General features: G+C 39.6%; 1 protein-coding gene across 4 annotated transcripts in view; it reads right to left on the reverse strand.

Annotated features, from left to right (window-relative positions):
• Window positions 1-18631, reverse strand: part of UBE2D1 (ubiquitin conjugating enzyme E2 D1) — a 34045-nt gene that overhangs the window by 10011 nt on the left and 5403 nt on the right. For 2 of the 4 annotated variants that reach the window (XM_065552015.1, XM_065552014.1), the window contains exons 2-4: window positions 5052-5115; window positions 4925-4956; window positions 65-183 (exon numbers count right to left, since the gene is read on the reverse strand). In XM_065552015.1, coding sequence (XP_065408087.1) covers window positions 65-115 — 51 coding nt within the window. In that variant the 5' untranslated portion in view covers window positions 116-183; window positions 4925-4956; window positions 5052-5115. The remainder of the gene's footprint in view (window positions 1-64; window positions 184-4924; window positions 4957-5051; window positions 5116-18631) is intronic. The other 2 variants (XM_005301724.5, XM_065552013.1) reach the window with 1 other exon arrangement.

Here is an 18631-nt window from a genome sequence, read left to right on the forward strand (position 1 = left end):
AGAACCACAATTGCTCTGCTACAATCAGGGGCTTCCTTTAGCTTTAAGCCACAAATATACTTACCTTAAGAAGTGATTTCTCTTTGCAGGTGCAAAGAGTAGGGTTTTCCAGCATTACTCAGCTGATCATGATGACATCAGGAAGTTTTTAAAACACACAACATCTTTGTGACCTGTACAAATCTGTGAACATGCATTTTGTTAGAGAACATGTGCACAGGTTTAAGTCCAGGTTGCACACAGTTAAAAGAGAAATATCTTTCTGTTGCAGTCATCTGTTGAGGAAACCCTTCATTTTCATAATTATGAAGGAAAAAAACCCCAAGATTAGGTGGTTGAGGGCCTCAAAGCTAGAGCATCCCTGTGACTTCTGAGTAAGTAAAGAAAAAATAACAGTTTCAAATTTCTTTGGTATCTTTAATGTAATTGCTAGGAATCTGATGCCTGCAACAAAACAGTGCAAGTACACTGGCTTCTCAGGTTCCCTGTGTAGATCTAAGGTGGCCTGTTGCTCTTCATTTTGGAGGAGAGGGAAAAGCTTTAAAAAAATCACCATAAATATCATTTTTACTTAGTAAAGACTGCCATAGGGAAAGCCATGTGAATACTTCATATAAAGATATTTCCAAATGAAGAAATTGTCGCAGTAAGAGACAAGTTTAAAACAGTACTGCTAAGAAGTCAGTATTATGTAATACCAAACCAAAAGTGGTTGTCACAATACTTCTAGCTAGGAATACAATGATAGTTTGTATGCATACTAAATGGACCTGTCAATGATCTTAAAAGCTTTTAAGATCAAACAAATTTAACACTGAAGAAGAGGAAAAACAAACTTGCACTGTTTGGCATGTACCACATAGAAAAATTCAGAATGAAGATAATACTTTCCCTAGTCCATTAACATTGGGTAACTAGGCTTGGAAGGATTAGATTTTTATTGGTAAATGTCAATTTCACCAAACAGACACAAACCAACAAAAAATATTTCCATCAATACTAATCAAAACGTACATATAGGCAAAGTGAGAAAAATGCTGCTTGAGAACTTATGAGAGTTTAATTTAAGATATTCACTTTGTCAATGTCACATGTCAAAATATACAATTTGTGTTTTAATGGTTAGAAAGCTTTACTTTTACCAGGTAAGTGAAAGTTTAAATTAATAAAAATAAAAAGGTTCTTAAAATAATAAGTCAAAATCATAAAAAAAGAATTCTGCCAAATCTACAATTTACAATCTAATTGTTAGGTTATGAACGCTAATGTTTTGTGTAGGGCTGTCAAGTGATTAAAAAAATTAATCGCTATTAATTGCACTGTTAAACAATAGAATACCATTTACTTAAATATTTTTGGATGTTTTCTACATTTTCAAATATATTGATTTCAATTACAACACAGAATACAAAGTGTACAGTGGTCACTTTATACTTATTTTTTATTACAAATATTTGCACGGTAAAAAAAATAGTATATTTCAATTCACCTAATACAAGTACTCTAGTGCAATCTCTTTATCATGAAAGTTGAACTTACAAATGTAGAATTATGTAAAAAAATAACTGCAATCAAAAATAAAACGTAAAACTTTAGAGCCTATGAAGTCCACCCAGTCCTACTTCAGCCAATCGCTCAAACAAACAAGTTTGGTTACATTGCAGGAGATAATGCTGCCTGCTTTTTGTTTACAATGTCACCTGATAGTGAGAACAGGCGTATGCATGGCACTGTTGTAACTAGCGTCACAAGATATTTACATGCCAGATGTGCTAAAGATTCACATGTCCCTTCATGCTTCAACCACCATTCCAGAGGAGGGGTCCCCATGCTGATGACGGGTTCTGCTCGACAACAATCCAAAGCAGAGCAGACCGACTCATGTTCATTTTCATCATCTGAATCAAATGCCACCAGTAGAAGGTTGATTTTATTTTTTGGTGGTTTGAGTGCTGTAGTTTCCGCATCTGAGTGTTGCTCTTTTAAGACTTCTGAAAGCATGCAACAAACCTTTTCCCTCTCAGATTTTGTAAGGCACTTCAGATTCTTAAACCTTGGGTTGAGTGCTGTAGCTATTTTTAGAAATCTCACATTGGTACCTTCTTTGCATTTTGTCAAATCTGCAGTGAAAGCGTTCCTAAAACAAACATGTGCTGGGTCATCATCCGAGACTGATATAACATGAAATATATGGCAGAATGCGGGTAAAACAGAGCAGGAGAGACACAGTTCTCCCCCAGGGAGTTCAGTCACAAATTTACTTAAACTATTTTTTTTAATGAGCATCATCAGCATGGAAGCATGTCCTCCAGAATAGTGATTGAAGCATGAAGAAGCATACGAATGTTTAGCATAGATGGCACATAAATACCTTGCAACGCCGGCTACAAAACAGGCATTGCAAGGTATTTATGGGCCACCTATGCTAAACATTCGTATGCTTCTTCATGCTTCAATCACTACAAAACAGGTGCGAACACCTGTTCTCACTTTCAGGTGACATTGTAAATAAGAAGCAGGCAGCAGTATCTCCCGTAAACGTAAACAATTTTGTTTGTCTTAGCAATTGGTTGAACAAGAAATAGGACTGAGTGGACCTGTAGGCTCTAAAGTTTTACATTGTTTTGTTTTTGAGTGCAGTTATGTAACTAAAAAATAAAATCTACATTTGCAAGTTACAATTTCACGATAGAGATTGCACTACAGTACTTGTATGAGGTGAACTGAAAAATACTATTTCTTTTATCATTTTTACAGTGCAAATATTTGTAATCAAAGATAACAAAGTGAGCACTGTACACTTTGTATTCTGTTCTGTAATATAAATCAACATATTTGAAAATGTAGAAAAACATCCAAAATATTTAATAAATTTCAATGGGTATTCTATTGTTTAACAGTGTGATTAATCGCAATTAATTTTTTTAATTGCAGTTAATTTTCTTTGAGTTAATTGCATGAGTTACTGCAATTAATCGACAACCCTAGTTTTTTGTTGCTGTTTTAACTGTACCTGTAAAAGTTTACTACTGGTTGAAAGTTAGTATCTAGAGAGATACTTTACCCATCCAGACTTGTCATTTGAAACATAACCAATGTGAAATATTTACCCTGGGTGGACCCAAAAGTAGCATACAAGTCATCCTACGTCCAGACATGGGACATTAATTCTGAAGGTGAATTTTAGTCCTGTGTTTTCTACAGTCCAGCAGGAAATGGGAGCATTTAGAATATATGTCATTTTTCACGTGTCTCTCAGTATCAAGTGCATTATGCTGATTTCTTAATGCCCGATATGAATGGAAGATGGACGGAAAAGGGATCTGTTCCCATTCTCCACTAGAGAAGTACATCTTCATTCTTGTGCAAGTTCAATACATGGAGAGAAAAGAATGTTTCTGCTACAGGATATTAAAGGTGAACTGCAAAGGGCGGGGGACTGGATTAAGATGTGTTGTTATTCAGGTTGTCAAGGTAATTCTATTGGGACAAATTCTATCTTTCTTTTAAAAAATTTCCTACACTTCCTCCATTTTTTGTGTTGAACAAGTCTCACAGCATTGTTAATGGGGTTTCATCTGAACTCTATGTCCCTTCACAGTTTTGCCATTCACCTTTCAGTAGCGCAAAGGGGGTAGAAGAAAGGAAGCAGTCATTAAACCAGAAGGGTAACTTCAGCTCGTGTGAATATGAATCCACTATTAATAAAGCAGGCCCAAGTCAGTCAGTCAGTCACAGAGCTTCTGGGTCAGTGGATAAAACCACCAAGTGACTCAGTTAGACAACAGGTTCTAACATTCCATTGGTAGATTAAGACCTAATCCTTTTCCTGAGAGGCAGGAGTTGTGTTGAAATATGCTGAAACAAGTTGTCCTAGAGTAGTCAACTCCCTTTTTCTCCTTTTCACCATGTAATGCTGCTGCTGCTCCTGCTCACCTTCTTGTCATCAGATTTGGCTAGGGCCTCAGTTTCCCCTGTAGGTTCGATGGCTTAGCCCTCCAACGGAACCAAAAATCCTCTTTCTGTGGTAACAAAAAGTCCAAAAGGAAAGACATCTGGGCTATGATCCCCTTATCAGGGTCTGGGTAAACTTCTCTTCCCTCAGAGGTTCACTCTATGTATTTCTCCCAAATAGTCCTTTTCTCAGATCCTCTTCAGGCTTCCTTTTCAGGCTTCTTTCTATTCTTTAGCACTTTTCCTTTGACAAAGTTAGCACTTTTGCCCTTCCCTAACCACCTACTGTGGAGAGAGCCTTACAGCAAATCCTAACATCTCCCAGACCTTCTTCAGACTGAAGAAAGCAGATCTTTTATATCCTGCAGCCTATGGTTTCCATGATTGCTGTACTACAAGTCCAAAAATTGCTCTGTTTTTGGTATAACCACATCACAGGAATGGGAGGAACTTTAACCATTTAAAGGCCCAAGCACACCCTGTGCCATCACAATTCTATTTAGAACTACTAAATGAATTACTATAATAGTTTTCCATTTGGACTGATGAAGCTAACATATAACAGTATTTAACTGATCATCCATGAAAAAACAAACAGGCTTTTCGCTTAGAAAACTGAATAGTAAACCAAAGGTTCAATGTAGACGGATGTTGTTTACCTTTAAATTGTTTTTAGTTTCATGAGCAAAAGGAGGGATTTTTTTTAAGTTTTACTGAAAGTGAAAGTTAAGTGTAGCAAAGTAGGTGGAATATGTAGAATACTCTAAGTACTTAACTACTAGAATAGCAAAAGGTTTCCCCAAAATATTTAACCTGAATATCTGATAGTTCAATCCAAAACTATGTTGCTTATAGGTGCTCAAATGCTTGTGTGAACATGAATCCTTTCCACAGTCAGAGAAGTCAATACCTTAGGCCTACTTTTTAAGGGGTTTGGGGATTATTTCAATTATACGAATTACATACTTACAGGTCCCATAATAGTTGCTTGCCAATGGAACACTGAAAGACAAAGCACATTAAGTTTTTAGATAATTTTTCCCCTCCCTCAGACAAAAATATACTAAGACCTCTGCAGTAAATTATTAAGAGCTTACAGTCATCTCCAACAGGCCCCGCAGAACAGTGGGCAGGTGGGTCACGTTGTAGATCACTTAGTTCCTATGAGAAACATTAAAATATTGTAAATGATTAAAATATATTTACAAGGAAAAATGAGGTAACCAAGAATCAAGCCAAATTCAGTTCTAATCATAGTTACATTAAAATAAGACATCTATGACATTTAAAAACAAAAAACAATAGAAATGTAAGTGCCAGTGAAAACTGAAAGTTTTCCCAAATAGATAAACATTCCCTGCAGTGTTTGCAATGCAAGAACTGCAATACTGTGCTACTGATATGTAAAATAGATCTGCAAATTATAAATAAATCGATTACACTTGACATTTCACTGTAGAAGACAAAAAAAATTAAGATTGTTATTTTAAGTTCAATTATTTAAAGTATTCAGGAAAAATTGTAAATGCTTAACTGAGTGTTCCTTTAACTTTGCAATGTTTTGCATGACCTAATCTTGGCCCCATCCGTGTACATCAATTGATCTAAACTAGTTTGTAAAATGTCTGATTTTCCCAAAAGGTGCTCCACAAATGTACTATTATTAAGAATGCTCATAAATGAACCTGAAAGCTAGCAGAATTTAGCCTCCCATTGATGTTTCTGTATAAACAGCTTCTTTACTTCCCTAAATTTTATTTTTCAGTATTACTTACAAAACAAGAAAGGTTAAAATTGAATAGAAATCTTCATAGAGTATTTTACAAGTATCACTTTATACCCTTTAGTAATGAAAAATATCAATCTTGGCTAATTTACCCTTCCTTGCTATTCATGTTTTTATTTTAGTCCTTAGATATAGCCTTTCCAAAAGGGAATATTAGGTATGTCTTCCTTGTCCCTTGCTGCTATCAATGGTCCTCCTTATTGGAGGTTGTGACAACCACCCACTTTTTAAACACACTGAAAAAACTTCTTTTTATGTGTTTTACACTTGGTGTTTTACCACCTTTCAAGGTGAGACACAAAGGAAGCCAGGCATTTCAATAATGTTGGTTTGATTTCGGTGTTGAATTTAATTTGACATGTTAAGTTCTCCATTAATGCTGTGTCCTAATTTCTAGTGTATTATTTTTCCTACTCGCTGCTAATAAGAGTTTTGCTTCTACTAATACATTAATAATGTAAGCCTTATGTTTTTGAAGGCAACATTTAATGGGGAGATCTAAAAAGAATCACTATGGGTCCTCAGACTATATTTAACTGTTGTCTTGATTTATAATCCTATCCCAGTTTTGGGTTTCCATGCAATTCCACTAAATATAAACAAAAGATTCCCATATCCCGATATCCTCTCCTGATTGGTCTGGTTATTTTAATAAAAAGTATTTTTAAAAAGATACTCTTCCTAAAATTGCCTGGCTAGTATTAGAGCATGCTAGGGCACAGGTCACTCAAGTGGCTAACTGACTTTTAAAGGTACAAGTTTGAGAATAAAATAAAAGGAGGTCTGCAAATGCTTCCCATACTATTCCCTAAGTAGAATCTGTGGATGCGGCTTTACTACTGACTCTCTTCCCACTCAAAAATTGCTAGCAAAGGCTCAACTGTTTCTAAGATTAGGATTTGAATTGGAAACAAATCTATTTATCCCAGCATCTGAGTCACTTAAATGCACACATCAAGGCAATCTTTGAACTTAGTCATTAGAGGAGAAATTTCTCTAGGTCCTACTTATTAAAGCCAGTCAAAAATACCAACCTGTTCTGGAAATTAGACACATGCAAAACAACTAGTTTCAGAAAGGAGATCAGCAGGAGCATTCAATATATGCAATTAATTTGTTTTGAAGATTAACTGGATTCGGTGTTGATGTTTTAAGATCATCACTGCAGTTAGACTATATTATATTTGAAGAGATCTGATCACTGGGCTATGCTGCTGAGCTTTTCACCCTGTTCTATTTTGCCAGTTTGTTACATCTAGCAAACATCTTAAGTCTGATATAAATGTCCTTTTGGAGACGCCCCACTTGACAGAAAACAAAAGAGCAAACAGTTGGCACCAAAATTCAGTCACTCTCTTCCTATGCATTTCTCCTCCTGCCCCCAATCTCAAGGAGATTTATTAGGTAGGATAAACCTTTCCTGGAGATTCCTAAACATAAGCAAGAGATCCCCATGCTACTGGAAATGGGTCAGCCCTAAAGGACATATAAAGTGGTTATTATGGAAGCATACAGTCTTAGATTTAAAAAGTTAATGTAACTCATTTATGTATGTATGTTTCCCATTTTAACCTTGTAAAATCCTTTTTTTCTTAGTTAATAAATCTTATTTATTACAGGATTGGCTGCAGGCATTGTCTTTGGTTTGAGATCTGAGTACAACTGACCTGGGGTAAGTGACTGGTCCTTTGCGACTGGGAGTAATCTGAATATGGTTGTGATTTTTCGTATAAAATGACCATCAATCACACAGCCCAGCTTGCCTGGATGGCAAAATAGACTGGAATGCCCAAGGGAACTGCTGTGATTCCATGATAAGACTTGTTATAGTGCTTTAGGCGGTCACAATTTTTACGGGGTTGGTGAAAACTAACTATAGAACACAAGCAGTTTGGGGTTTCTGCCCTGCCTTTTGACAGTCTACCCTGAGGTTAGCACTCTCATTCATGAGCCACTCCAAACAGCATGACACAGATGCAGGGTAACATAGTAGGGAGGCCAATATTCTGATACAGAAGTATCTCCTCCTGTTGCAGACTGAATTTGTGCACATGTGGTCAATACATTACCTACAGCTGTTAGGCAAACATTTTAATGTACTTATTCAGACCAATCTGAAATGGTGCTTTATGTTGTTAAGGAAGTCATTTCCTGCAAGGCCTTAACACTGGGACAGTTTACAAAAATATTTTTCACTGGTTTTAATAAATTGGTATTAGAATTTATAAAGGCTGCAGCACAAGCAGGCAGACATTTAAGAATAGTTTTTAAAGAAGTTTCAATTAGACTGGTTTTCAGCAGTTTTAGCTAAAACCATGGTAAGAGCAAGTCCAGATATGGCTCCCTTCGGTTCCACTGTACCAGACCTAGAACTGGTTAAAAAATTTTTGCAACATTTTCTTAGTGAAGATGAATAAATAAAGATATCCTCAAAAATGGCCCATTGCATGAATGTGTGGATTATGTGGGAACCATTAAGAAAACTCCTGTGCTTGGGAAAGAATAGTAAACCCAAAGCAAATAAGCTATACCTTTGATCAGAGCAAGTTCAGACAGAGCCTGTATATACTATTAAGTCAATAATCTATGAATAAAACATGGTTTGGCCTTACCTGAGTAGGCAGGACCAAACATACTAACTCAATTTAGTAAAACGACAACAGTTTGAGCCTCTACACATGGAAGGCCAGGCCAAGCTATAATCTAATCAAGGTCGTATTGTGATACAAAGTGACCATATCACAGTAATTATTCTAGGTGAGACTGAAATTTAAGGTAAAATTTTCAAAGAGTTTAAAATACTTGGGGCTCCTAAATTGCCTAGGCTCCTTTGAAAATATTACCCTTTGTTACAGACTAGGACAGCCAAGATTCCCCAATTAGGAGTCAGGGGGACTGCTGGTTTGCCAGTGTTAAGAGCTGAACACTAAAATGGCCTATTGTGTTTAAAAAGTTTATTCACACAGAGCACTTTTTCCTGATCTACTATCTACACCATTAAATGAAAATCAAGAGGACTGGATCTTGGAGCCTTCAAATCTCCACTCAAATCAGTGTAGATACCCTTCACATTGAACATACTATATAGTATCAAGAGGCAAGCAGCAGTAGCTACAGCACAGGAGCTGTGGAAATCTTATCCAAGGTTTAGCGACACAGCCTTGTCACTAAAAGTCAGCGTGTGTAAACGTACTTTATCGGCACTTTTGCCGACAAAATACTTCTAGCCCCGTGAGCGGCATTAGCTTTGTTGGCAGGAGAGTGCTCCTGCCAACAAAGCCATGTTCACACTGCCACTTACGTCGGCAAAGCTTTTGTCTTTCGCGGCGGGCTTTTTTTAAAGCACCCGTGTAAGACAAAAGTTTTGTAGACAACTTCGACAAAAACCCTAAAAAGACTGCTTGCAAAACCGTACAAAAGGAAGTACTGCTAATTGGTAACATTCAAAAACAGAGAAAAAGTTACTGAACACTAAGGGCTTGGCTACACTTGCAAGTTACAGCGCATTAAAGGAGCCCCAGGGCAGCTCACTACCCATCCGCAACTGGCAAGGCACGTAGAACGCTCTGACTCCACGGCTACAGCGCTCCTGATACTCCACCTCGGCAAGTAGAATAACGTTTGATGCACCCCCGCTGGAGCACCCCAGCATCAGTGTGAACGAGGTGTTGCATTACTGCGCTCTGATCAGCCTCCGGAAACGTCCCATAATCCCCTTAAGTCAAGTGGACACTCTAGTCATTGTTTTGGATATGCCCTTTGAAAGCTCCGTTTGACAGCCAGCTGCTTATCTGCTCTGAGACAAAGCAACCATTGCTGTGGAATACTGTGCAAGAGAGAGTGGCGGGGTGGGGGAGGTCTGCTGCTGTCTGAATTTACAAGACAGCATGCTAACATGCTCTCAGCCCCTCCCAAAACCCACTCTCTCTCCCCCCACATACACACAACACACTCCCTGTCACACTCCACCCCACCCCACATTTGAAAAGCTTGTTGAAGCCACTTGCATGCTGGGATAGCTACCACAATGCACTGCTCTCTGTGGCCGTTGCAAGAGCTGCTAATGTGGCCACCCCAGTGCGCTGTCAGTGCGGACAGACTACAGCGCTTTCCCTACTACGCTCTACGAAGGCTGGTTTAACTCAAAGCACTCTACATCTGCAAGTGTAGCCATGCCCTAAGGGTATGTCTATACATAAACCACTGAAGCTACGCCCTGTAGCACTTCAGTGAAGAGTGGTTCTTCCACTTCTGTCAGTAATCCATCTCCCCAAAAGGCAGGAGAATTCTCCCATTGATCTAGCACAGGCTATAGGTCAGTTTAACTGCATCGCTCAGGAGGGTGGATTTTTCACATGCCGAGCCACATAGTTATACTGACCTAATTTCCTAGCGTAAGCCAGGTCTCAGATTCTTCCACACATTTATGAAGAGACTCCAAAGCATATTGATCCAGCCTAGTGTCGTTTGGGAGGCTGGTCAAACTGGGCCACAATTAACATCTTTTCAAGAACACAGCATAAAAAAATATTCACCCTTTAACAACAGATAGATGTATAAAGACTGCTGTACTAACTGCTTTCTTTAAATCCTTGTCTACACTGATTTTTTAGCCTTCCATGTAGTTACATGGGTGCAAGTGTTTAGTGTAGCTGCACAGATATAAACCATGACTTGCAATGATGCAAATTAACATGGTTTCAATGCAGAATAATCTGTATCATTACAAGACACAATTTATATCTGTGCAACATGTCTTCATTAGGGAGTTCCACCAGCATAGCCAGTGTGGTTTTTAGCTAACCAGGTAGACAGAACATTAGGGTTTGTCTACACTTAAAATGCTACAGCAACACAATTGAAGCACTGCAGCTGCGCTGCTGTAGCGCTTCAGTGTTGACACGCAGTACAGTGATGGGAAGCGTTCTCCCATCGTTGTAGTTAATCTACCTGTCCCAAGAGGCAGTAGCTAAATTGATGGAAGAATTATTTTGTCAACCTACCGCTGTCTACACTGGGGCTTAGGTCGGCATAGCTATGTCTCTCAGGAGTGTGGATTTTTCACACCCCTGCGAGACATAGCTATACTGATGTAAATTTCCAGTGTAAAGCAACCCTTAATCTGTTTCAAAGTAGAGGTGAGGACCACAGCGGAACTCAACTATCATGCAGGAACTCAACATGTCATGAGTCTGTTCAATGATATTTTCCCTACTTGGGAGGATTAGCTGGTTTGTTCCTAGTAGCAGAAAGGTTAACAAGTGTTTGCATTTCTCAAGAGAGTAATTTAAATTTCTTTACACTTCCACCAATCCCTCTATTTTCTCTGCGTATGTTCATAAAGGCATTATTAGGCTAAAATCTTGTGGTTATAATCCTCTACATATAATTGGTTATAAAGAAAGGGTATGAAGATACAAAACTTATTTATCATGCTTAAGATGACAAGTAAAAGCAAAATATGAGCAGTAACACCATGTATAGCAAAGGGCAATATTTTGCAGGAACACGGTACAGGAGAATTTATAAACAAATACTTACCAATTGCTATCCAACAACTGAATTTTAAGGAGCAGCATGAATAAACTGCAGTTAAATCCACCCTGATTTACTTCCCCAATATATTTAGATGCCATGGATATTGCAACTTATCTTCCTTATGGTAAAGATCTCAAACTCATGGAGGTTTCCCAAGCTTTTTGTACAATTGCTGACTTCACACTTCCTTTCCGAAATTATCCCTAGCCAGTCCAAGTTTTTCTCCCACCACTGACTCAGGAGCACACTTTCCTGTAGACTTGTAATGCCAATTAAGCACTGCCAGATAAACTTATTCTGAATACATCTCCAATTTGCTTTCCTGATCTTTAGGACTGTGCCTACAGAGGCATTTCAGCATTGCTCCAATTGTTGGAGGAACTATAAGCCTAGATCGGGTTTAGAAGTTACCGCTCTGAGCAAGGTTGGAGAACAAGCTCCAGTGCCTGGTCTACATTAGCATTTCCATCAGTGATAGAACAGCAAGAGCAGTGCTAGTGCAAGGGGAGGCAAGAGAGTACCAGAGGAGTGCTTGTGGGTTTTCCCCAAGGTAGAAAAGCAAGGGAATGAATACAAAGTCATTAGTATTAGGAATTTCCATACTGGAAAACTTAACTGACTGCTTTATGAAAGCATCAGATGCACCATAGGAAAGGATGTATTTCCTGTGGTTTACCTTTTCATTTAGTAATTTAAGCTCTTTTGGAAGACTTCATCATTCCTTTGTGTCCTTCCATTAAGATGGTCCATTTTTTTCTTCAAACTAACAGACACTTGGTATCATCCATCACTGTGAAGTGTACTCTTACTTAATTCACATAACTAATCACACAACATTTACGATCAAATTTAAACTTCTATTCCAAGATCAACTTAAACAAACTTTAAACAGCAATTCCAATCATTTACAGATATACTGATAAATTAATGGCTACATAGACACTGATAGCCATCTTGTTTTTTTATCACTATAGGCTGGGTTACACGCATCAGCTTCAATGAGGCTTAACCGCTGCTTTTCATTTAAGATGGTAGAAACAGTTAAGCTCTCAAAATAATAGTCTCCAAATCAAACCACGGGCCCATGTCGCTGCCCAAAATAAAGGCACACCCAAGGCCACTACTCAGGGCTTAACAGGTATTGTTTGAAAAGGGGAGTTAGGAGGGGAAAGGACACCAGCAGAGAAGCATACAGAAACAGAAGGAAGCTCCAGATATAGCCTGGACCAGCATGGTGGGTGGCCCTGAGAGAAGCCTAGACAGGTTTTGGATCTGGTGCTGGCTAAAAGAGGTTTGGGGCTGTGAGCAAGGAAACTGCTTCCTGTTTTGTTCCTTCTGTGTTCAGTGAAATTGGATTTTGCACATTCCTTGTAAATAAACAAGACTGCATGCATCAAAGGTACCTGGCTCCATCATCAATATCTCCTCCTAACTGGAACAGCCCACAAGAAACTGAATTTTTGGCTAACTGCTCCAGCCAAAAGGGGTATCAGTATTTTGCACTTTAGATAAACTGCCAGTGAAAAAGTGTGATTATTTCAGACCCGACTATATATTGAGTGCGATATACAAGACAGACTATATCTATCTATCTATATAAAACAGATCTTTCCGCTGAACAGTATGATAAGAATTATTTTTAACAGTGACTCCTTCCTGCATAAATGCATATTTGGAATATAATGAAGGAATAACCTATGTCTCATTTTTTGAATATGTAACTTCTTTAGGTACAATTAGGTCTATAGATTAAGACTCATACCAAAAGCTTTAATGAAATGTTTGTTGCTCTACAGGTTCTCAAAAAACCTAAGTGACAGCATATAAGGTAACTGTGCATATCAACAAGGTCATGTTAAGAAGTTTAGATTGAATAGACACTTTGCTCAGATGGGAAATGTAATCTCCACATTTCCATTAAAAAGTTACAAATAGTCTTGCCCACCTAAAAGTTAATAAACAATTAGATATTAGTTCAGTCACTAAAACGGTTTAGTCTGGTACTGGAACATTTCATACATTCCCATTATGTAGAAAAAATTGCACCCATCTCCTCCTGTTATAAGCACGTGTACGCTGCTATGTTATCATCCCTTTTTAGGTACGCATGTTACCATCCCTTTTTAGAAAAAGAAGAGAGATAAAATGGAAACAGTATTGATTCTGCCATGTTCCTTTCCACTCTTTCCCACGATCTTTCTACCCTCACTTTTATATGTCATAGATGATATTTTAAGTATTTGTATTGTATTAGTTTGCAGAGGCCACTGTGACAGATAACACACAGACACAGGAAGACATGATCCTTGCCCTAGAAAAAAAGGATTAAGATCAAGTTTTTAGCGGTGTTTTTGGTTTACCACTTTTTCTAGGGTGGGACTAGGAGAGGCTGGTGGTAAGGTCTGAGTATTTTGTTCCACTGGGACACACAAATATACATACACACACACACACACGAAAGACTGGAAAGGAACATGGCAGAATCAACACCGTTTCCATTTTATTTTTTTTTCCTTTTCTAAAAAGGGATGGTAACATGGGAGGATAACCTTGTTAAGTTCTGACTCAGGTGGTCATGAGATGTATTCTCTCTGAACTTAGAGAGTTAAGATTTCTGAAGTTCCAGTCAGTGGACTGAATAGGTGTGTTTACCAACTTGCTAGCAGGAATAAAACTTGATTAAAGTATGGAAGGGGTTAATGATTCATTACAGTGATTTAGAAGACATGCATTAAATGGGAGAGATTACTTTAAATCATAACAGCGAACACGTGCATACAACAGGAGGAGATGGGTGCAATTTTTTCTATATAATGGGAATATATGAAATGTTCCAGTACCTGTCACCCCCCACCCACACACACACATATACATATATACACCTCTATCTTGATATAACGCTACCTGATATAACACGAATTCGGCTATAACGCAGTAAAGCAGTGCTCCAGGGGGAGCGGGGCTGCGCACTATCAAAGCAAATTCACTATAACGCGGTTTCACCTATAACGCGGTAAGATTTTTTGGCTCCCAAGGACAGCGTTATATCAAGGTAGAGGTGTATAAAATAAAAATAAAGCAATGCTTTTTGGGTAAGTCCAAACAATCTTAAGTCTATGCAAACTGGGTAACCACCTGCTGTTGCTGAAAGCCACTATCGGTGCCTACTATATTCATGTTCAGTTAATAAAAACTGAATATAAATTAAAAAGTTTAGAAACAGAACCTCAATAGCTGCCAAGGGTGTAAGAGCTCATGAACAAATTTTTGGAATGGAAAATAAAGTTAGTTGTTCCTTAAAGTGAGACTATGGTCATTTATTAACAACAAAGCATACCCAAGGGCATGATCACTGATCAGCTGGTGGAGGCACTGCCTATTGTATACTGAGCAAGTGACAAGGGGTGTATGAAGCATTGCATTTCTTGTCTGCATTGTAATTGAAACACATTTATAGTTACTTTCACTTCATGGGAAGAAATTAAACACAATATTCCCTTCAAATAAAGTTTCACCATCTCCTATTCTAAGAAGTCAATGCTCAATCAGTATACTTAATTAGCCACTGGTTCATTACAGAAAGACTGCTGAAATATTTAAGATGAATAGCTCATTTTAAATTATACTTTCAATATGCATTATTATAACCAATTGCTCTGATAATGTGGGCACATGCCATAAAATCCTTTAGTCCAGATACTCTAACATGAGATCAGCCCTAGAATTTATGGATTCAAACAAGTGTTCCATTTACACAATCCAGTCTTTTTTTGCTGAAGACTAACAAAAGACTGAAGTCCATGCCATCAGCCATCATCATTAGTATAAAAATTATAAAAACTAATCATGTTAAAGAGATAAGAAATCCCACTGAAAACCTTCCCTCCTCCTTGCCCTAATATTTAAAATCTAAGTGTATGTCCCATGCCTACTATAGTTACACTTTTTATTTTTTGCTGGTGTGTAATTATACATCACAACCTCACTTTTTATTGATTCCCCCTAGACAACTACTGGTTTATCTGCTTTCGAAATTAATTTCCCACAAGTGTCTAAATGCATTGCTTATACTCTTACCATGAAAATGTAATGATTCTTAATTCTCCATGAATTTAAGAAGCCTAACACAGACTAAGTAACACTTCATATCATGTTGCTTAACTAAAACTTTTTACCTTTTTCCCCAGATTATTTTTTATCATCTGACAAGTGCATCATAATTCAATACAAAGAAAACTATTAATGAGGCATTGCAGTTAACATTTTGCAGGCTGGAATGAGCAAGCTATACCTCTCCCATGGTGCAGAATACCTCTTTTCAGGTATTAGTTTGCTCTAGGAGCCTGTGTGCTGTACACCTCTGAGAAGTGCTTTGTCTGGAAACAGTGTTACAGGATAGATCACCGAGAAAAAGTTATGGTACAGCAGAAACTATGATGCTGATACTAGCGAGATGTTAGAGCACCAACTAACACTAAAAAAAATAAGAAAATATGTTCACTTATTAATGTTCACTGTATATTACATCTCTTCCTTAGTAGGTACTGCCATCTTTAACATAGATGTTATTAGAACTATTAATCTGAGCAGACACTTCACAGAACTCCCAAGTCCCATAGCTATTTTTAAGATATAAAATTTCTAGTTGTCATAAGAACACTCAAGCTTAGCCAGAGACAGTATGTCTAGATAGACATGAATTTCTAAGTGACTTCATTGTGTTATCTGCCAGCCCTTTGCTCTTCCCAGAGTTATTTGAGGTGCTTGCTAAAGCTATTAAGACCTCACTGAATTCTATTTGCACAGGGCCCTCTATATACCTCCATAGACTTGAGGCCCCACAACATGACCTCCCCCACTTTTTTTTTTTTTTATTTCCAGAGGGTGAGGTGTTGGCTGGGGAAAAGAGGGGGAGGGGGAAGAGACCTGAGAAAACCATCATCTTCACTTCCCAAACAAGAAGAAAAAGGTGTCTAATTTTGGACCTAGCAACTTCAGCTGCCCTTCCATATCTACTTGTAACGGGGTTGGCACCCGCCTCTCATGAGCATCCCCTCTGGTTGGGTGTGTCCGCGGTCTTTAAACCAGTCCCAGCCCTGCCATCAGGCTGTACCCGTAGGGCTTCCTCCCTGGAGGCAATGGTTTTGCCTGCTTAGTCTGGTTTGGCCCCAGTCTTCAGCTGGGCATCCTGACAGTTCAGTCCCCTTCTGGAGATTTACTGATGTCCAATTGTAGGCCCTTTCCCAGTGGCCTATGTGGGGTATCAGGGCCCACCCACTACTCTGGGTCCGGCCCAGGAATCTTTGGAACAGCAGCCACGTGCCACTGTGTCCCTTTAGTAAAACTATCTTCAGTTCTCTGGGCCATTTCCCCGTGGCCCAAGCCTTCACCGATGCCTTACCCTTAGCTCAGGGCTCTTCTAAGGGGGGGGGGATGGCTCAGTGGTTTGAGCATTGGCCTGCTAAACCCAGGGTTGTGTGTTCAATCCTTGAGGGGGATTGTACTTTGTCCTACTAGTGAAGGCAGGGGGCTGGACTCGATGACCTTTTAGGGTCCCTTCCAGCTCTATGAGAGAGGTATATCTCCATATATATTATATTAATTTTTCTAAGCTCAGGCCCAGTAGCCAGTCAGGAGCTCTTCTGTGCTCCCCTGCTCCCTACTAGCACTGAACTGTCCATTGTGCTGCAGTTCCCTTCGCCAGCCAGGAGTCCCTCTGCACCCCTCCAGCTCCAGCAAGGAACTGAACTGTCTCTGGATCTCCTTTTATAAGGCCCTGCTGGGCCCTGATTGGCTGCTTGCCCTGCAGCCCCTCTAGCTTATTTGGACAACCTCTCCAACTGCTCCTTACCTGGGATGAGCATGGCAGGACTTTCAGGTCTCATCCACCTCGTCACACTCCTCCTTTGGCATTTCTTCAGAGTTATTTCAGATTAAAAACAAATGTGTAGTTAAGATAGTCTTGTACAACCAAAGTAAGCTTCTCATTTCCCCCCTTTTGAAATACTAACAAGGTAGACAGCACAAGCTCTTGGGGTGCAAATTTATTCACAAGTCATTCAAGCACATAACAGATGCTATTCCTTAAAATATTCTGACCATACAAGTTGTGGTGTTCACTTCAACACAAGGAAGATTCAAAATAGATGGATACATAAGGAATGGGATGCATATTAATGCAGAAAATACGTCTTTATATAAAAATCAATGTTGTGGCCCTCATTTGGATTACTGCATGCGGTACTGATCAGCCCATCACAAACAAAAGCATAGAATTAAGAAGGGGGTCAGCAAAGGCCTGGCAAAACTCACGTATAAAAAAAAAGATGGGAGAAGATTGTGACTGTTTACCTTAGAAAGGAGACATGATAAAAGTACCACATATACTCATTCAGAAGATGAATTTTTTTAGTAAAAAAGGGAAGTACCAGAGAAGGGGGTCGGCTTATGAACGGGTCTAGAAAGGGACAGGTGGGACATGGCCCCTCCCCCCAACAGAGGAAGCAAGGAGAGGCAGCACAGCCAGCAGAGCCAGAAGGGAAGAGGCGAGGTCAGAGTCTCTCCGCTTCTGGCCACGCTGCTCTCCCCCCCGCCTCCGAAGCAGCTGCAGCTCCAGGGCTGGCAGGCTACAACCATGCCGCTCGGCCCCGCCCCCCAGAGCAGGCTGTGGCCACGCTGCCCGGCCCACTCGAACATGCTGTGACCGCACCGCCCGGCCCAGCCCATTCGAACATGCTGTGACCGCGCCGCCCGGTCTGGCCCGCCGGCGCAGGCTGCAGCTGCGCCGCCCAACCTGCCTGAGCAGCTCTAGCCAGGTCACAGACATCCTCTCCTGGCCCTCCCCAGATAAGGTGGGAAGGTATGGGATGGGGCGAGTGTGGGGGTCCCGGGCTAGGGGTGAGGTTATGTGGGAGGTGGTCACAGGGGTTACTCCCCTGACTCCCAGCTTCTCCCCCCCGCCAAAATTTCCCCACCAGTTGCTGTCCCAGCCCATCAGGATAAGTAGCTGGCGTGCCAGGACACTTTGTTTACTTAGGTTTACCGCCATGCCTGCGGACGCTCGAGGTAAACAAACCCTCTCAGCCCACCAGCGGCTTATCCTGATGGCCCAGGAGCCAAAGTTTGCTGACCTCTGAATTATAGGGTCACCTTCTGAATGGGTTATAAAAATTTTCCATTTTTACTTATCCATCTTTGGGGGTCAACTTATAAACAATCCAGCTTACGATTGAGTATATATGTTATATAAGATAAAGAATGCTATAGATCAGTGGTTTTCAAACGTTTTCTCTGGAGACCCAGTTGAAGAAAATTGTTGATGCCTGAGACTCACAGAGCTGGGGATGAGGGGTT

The sequence above is a fragment of the Chrysemys picta genome, chromosome 7, assembly GCF_011386835.1.
Source record: "Chrysemys picta bellii isolate R12L10 chromosome 7, ASM1138683v2, whole genome shotgun sequence".
NCBI classification, from domain to species: Eukaryota; Metazoa; Chordata; order Testudines; family Emydidae; genus Chrysemys; species Chrysemys picta.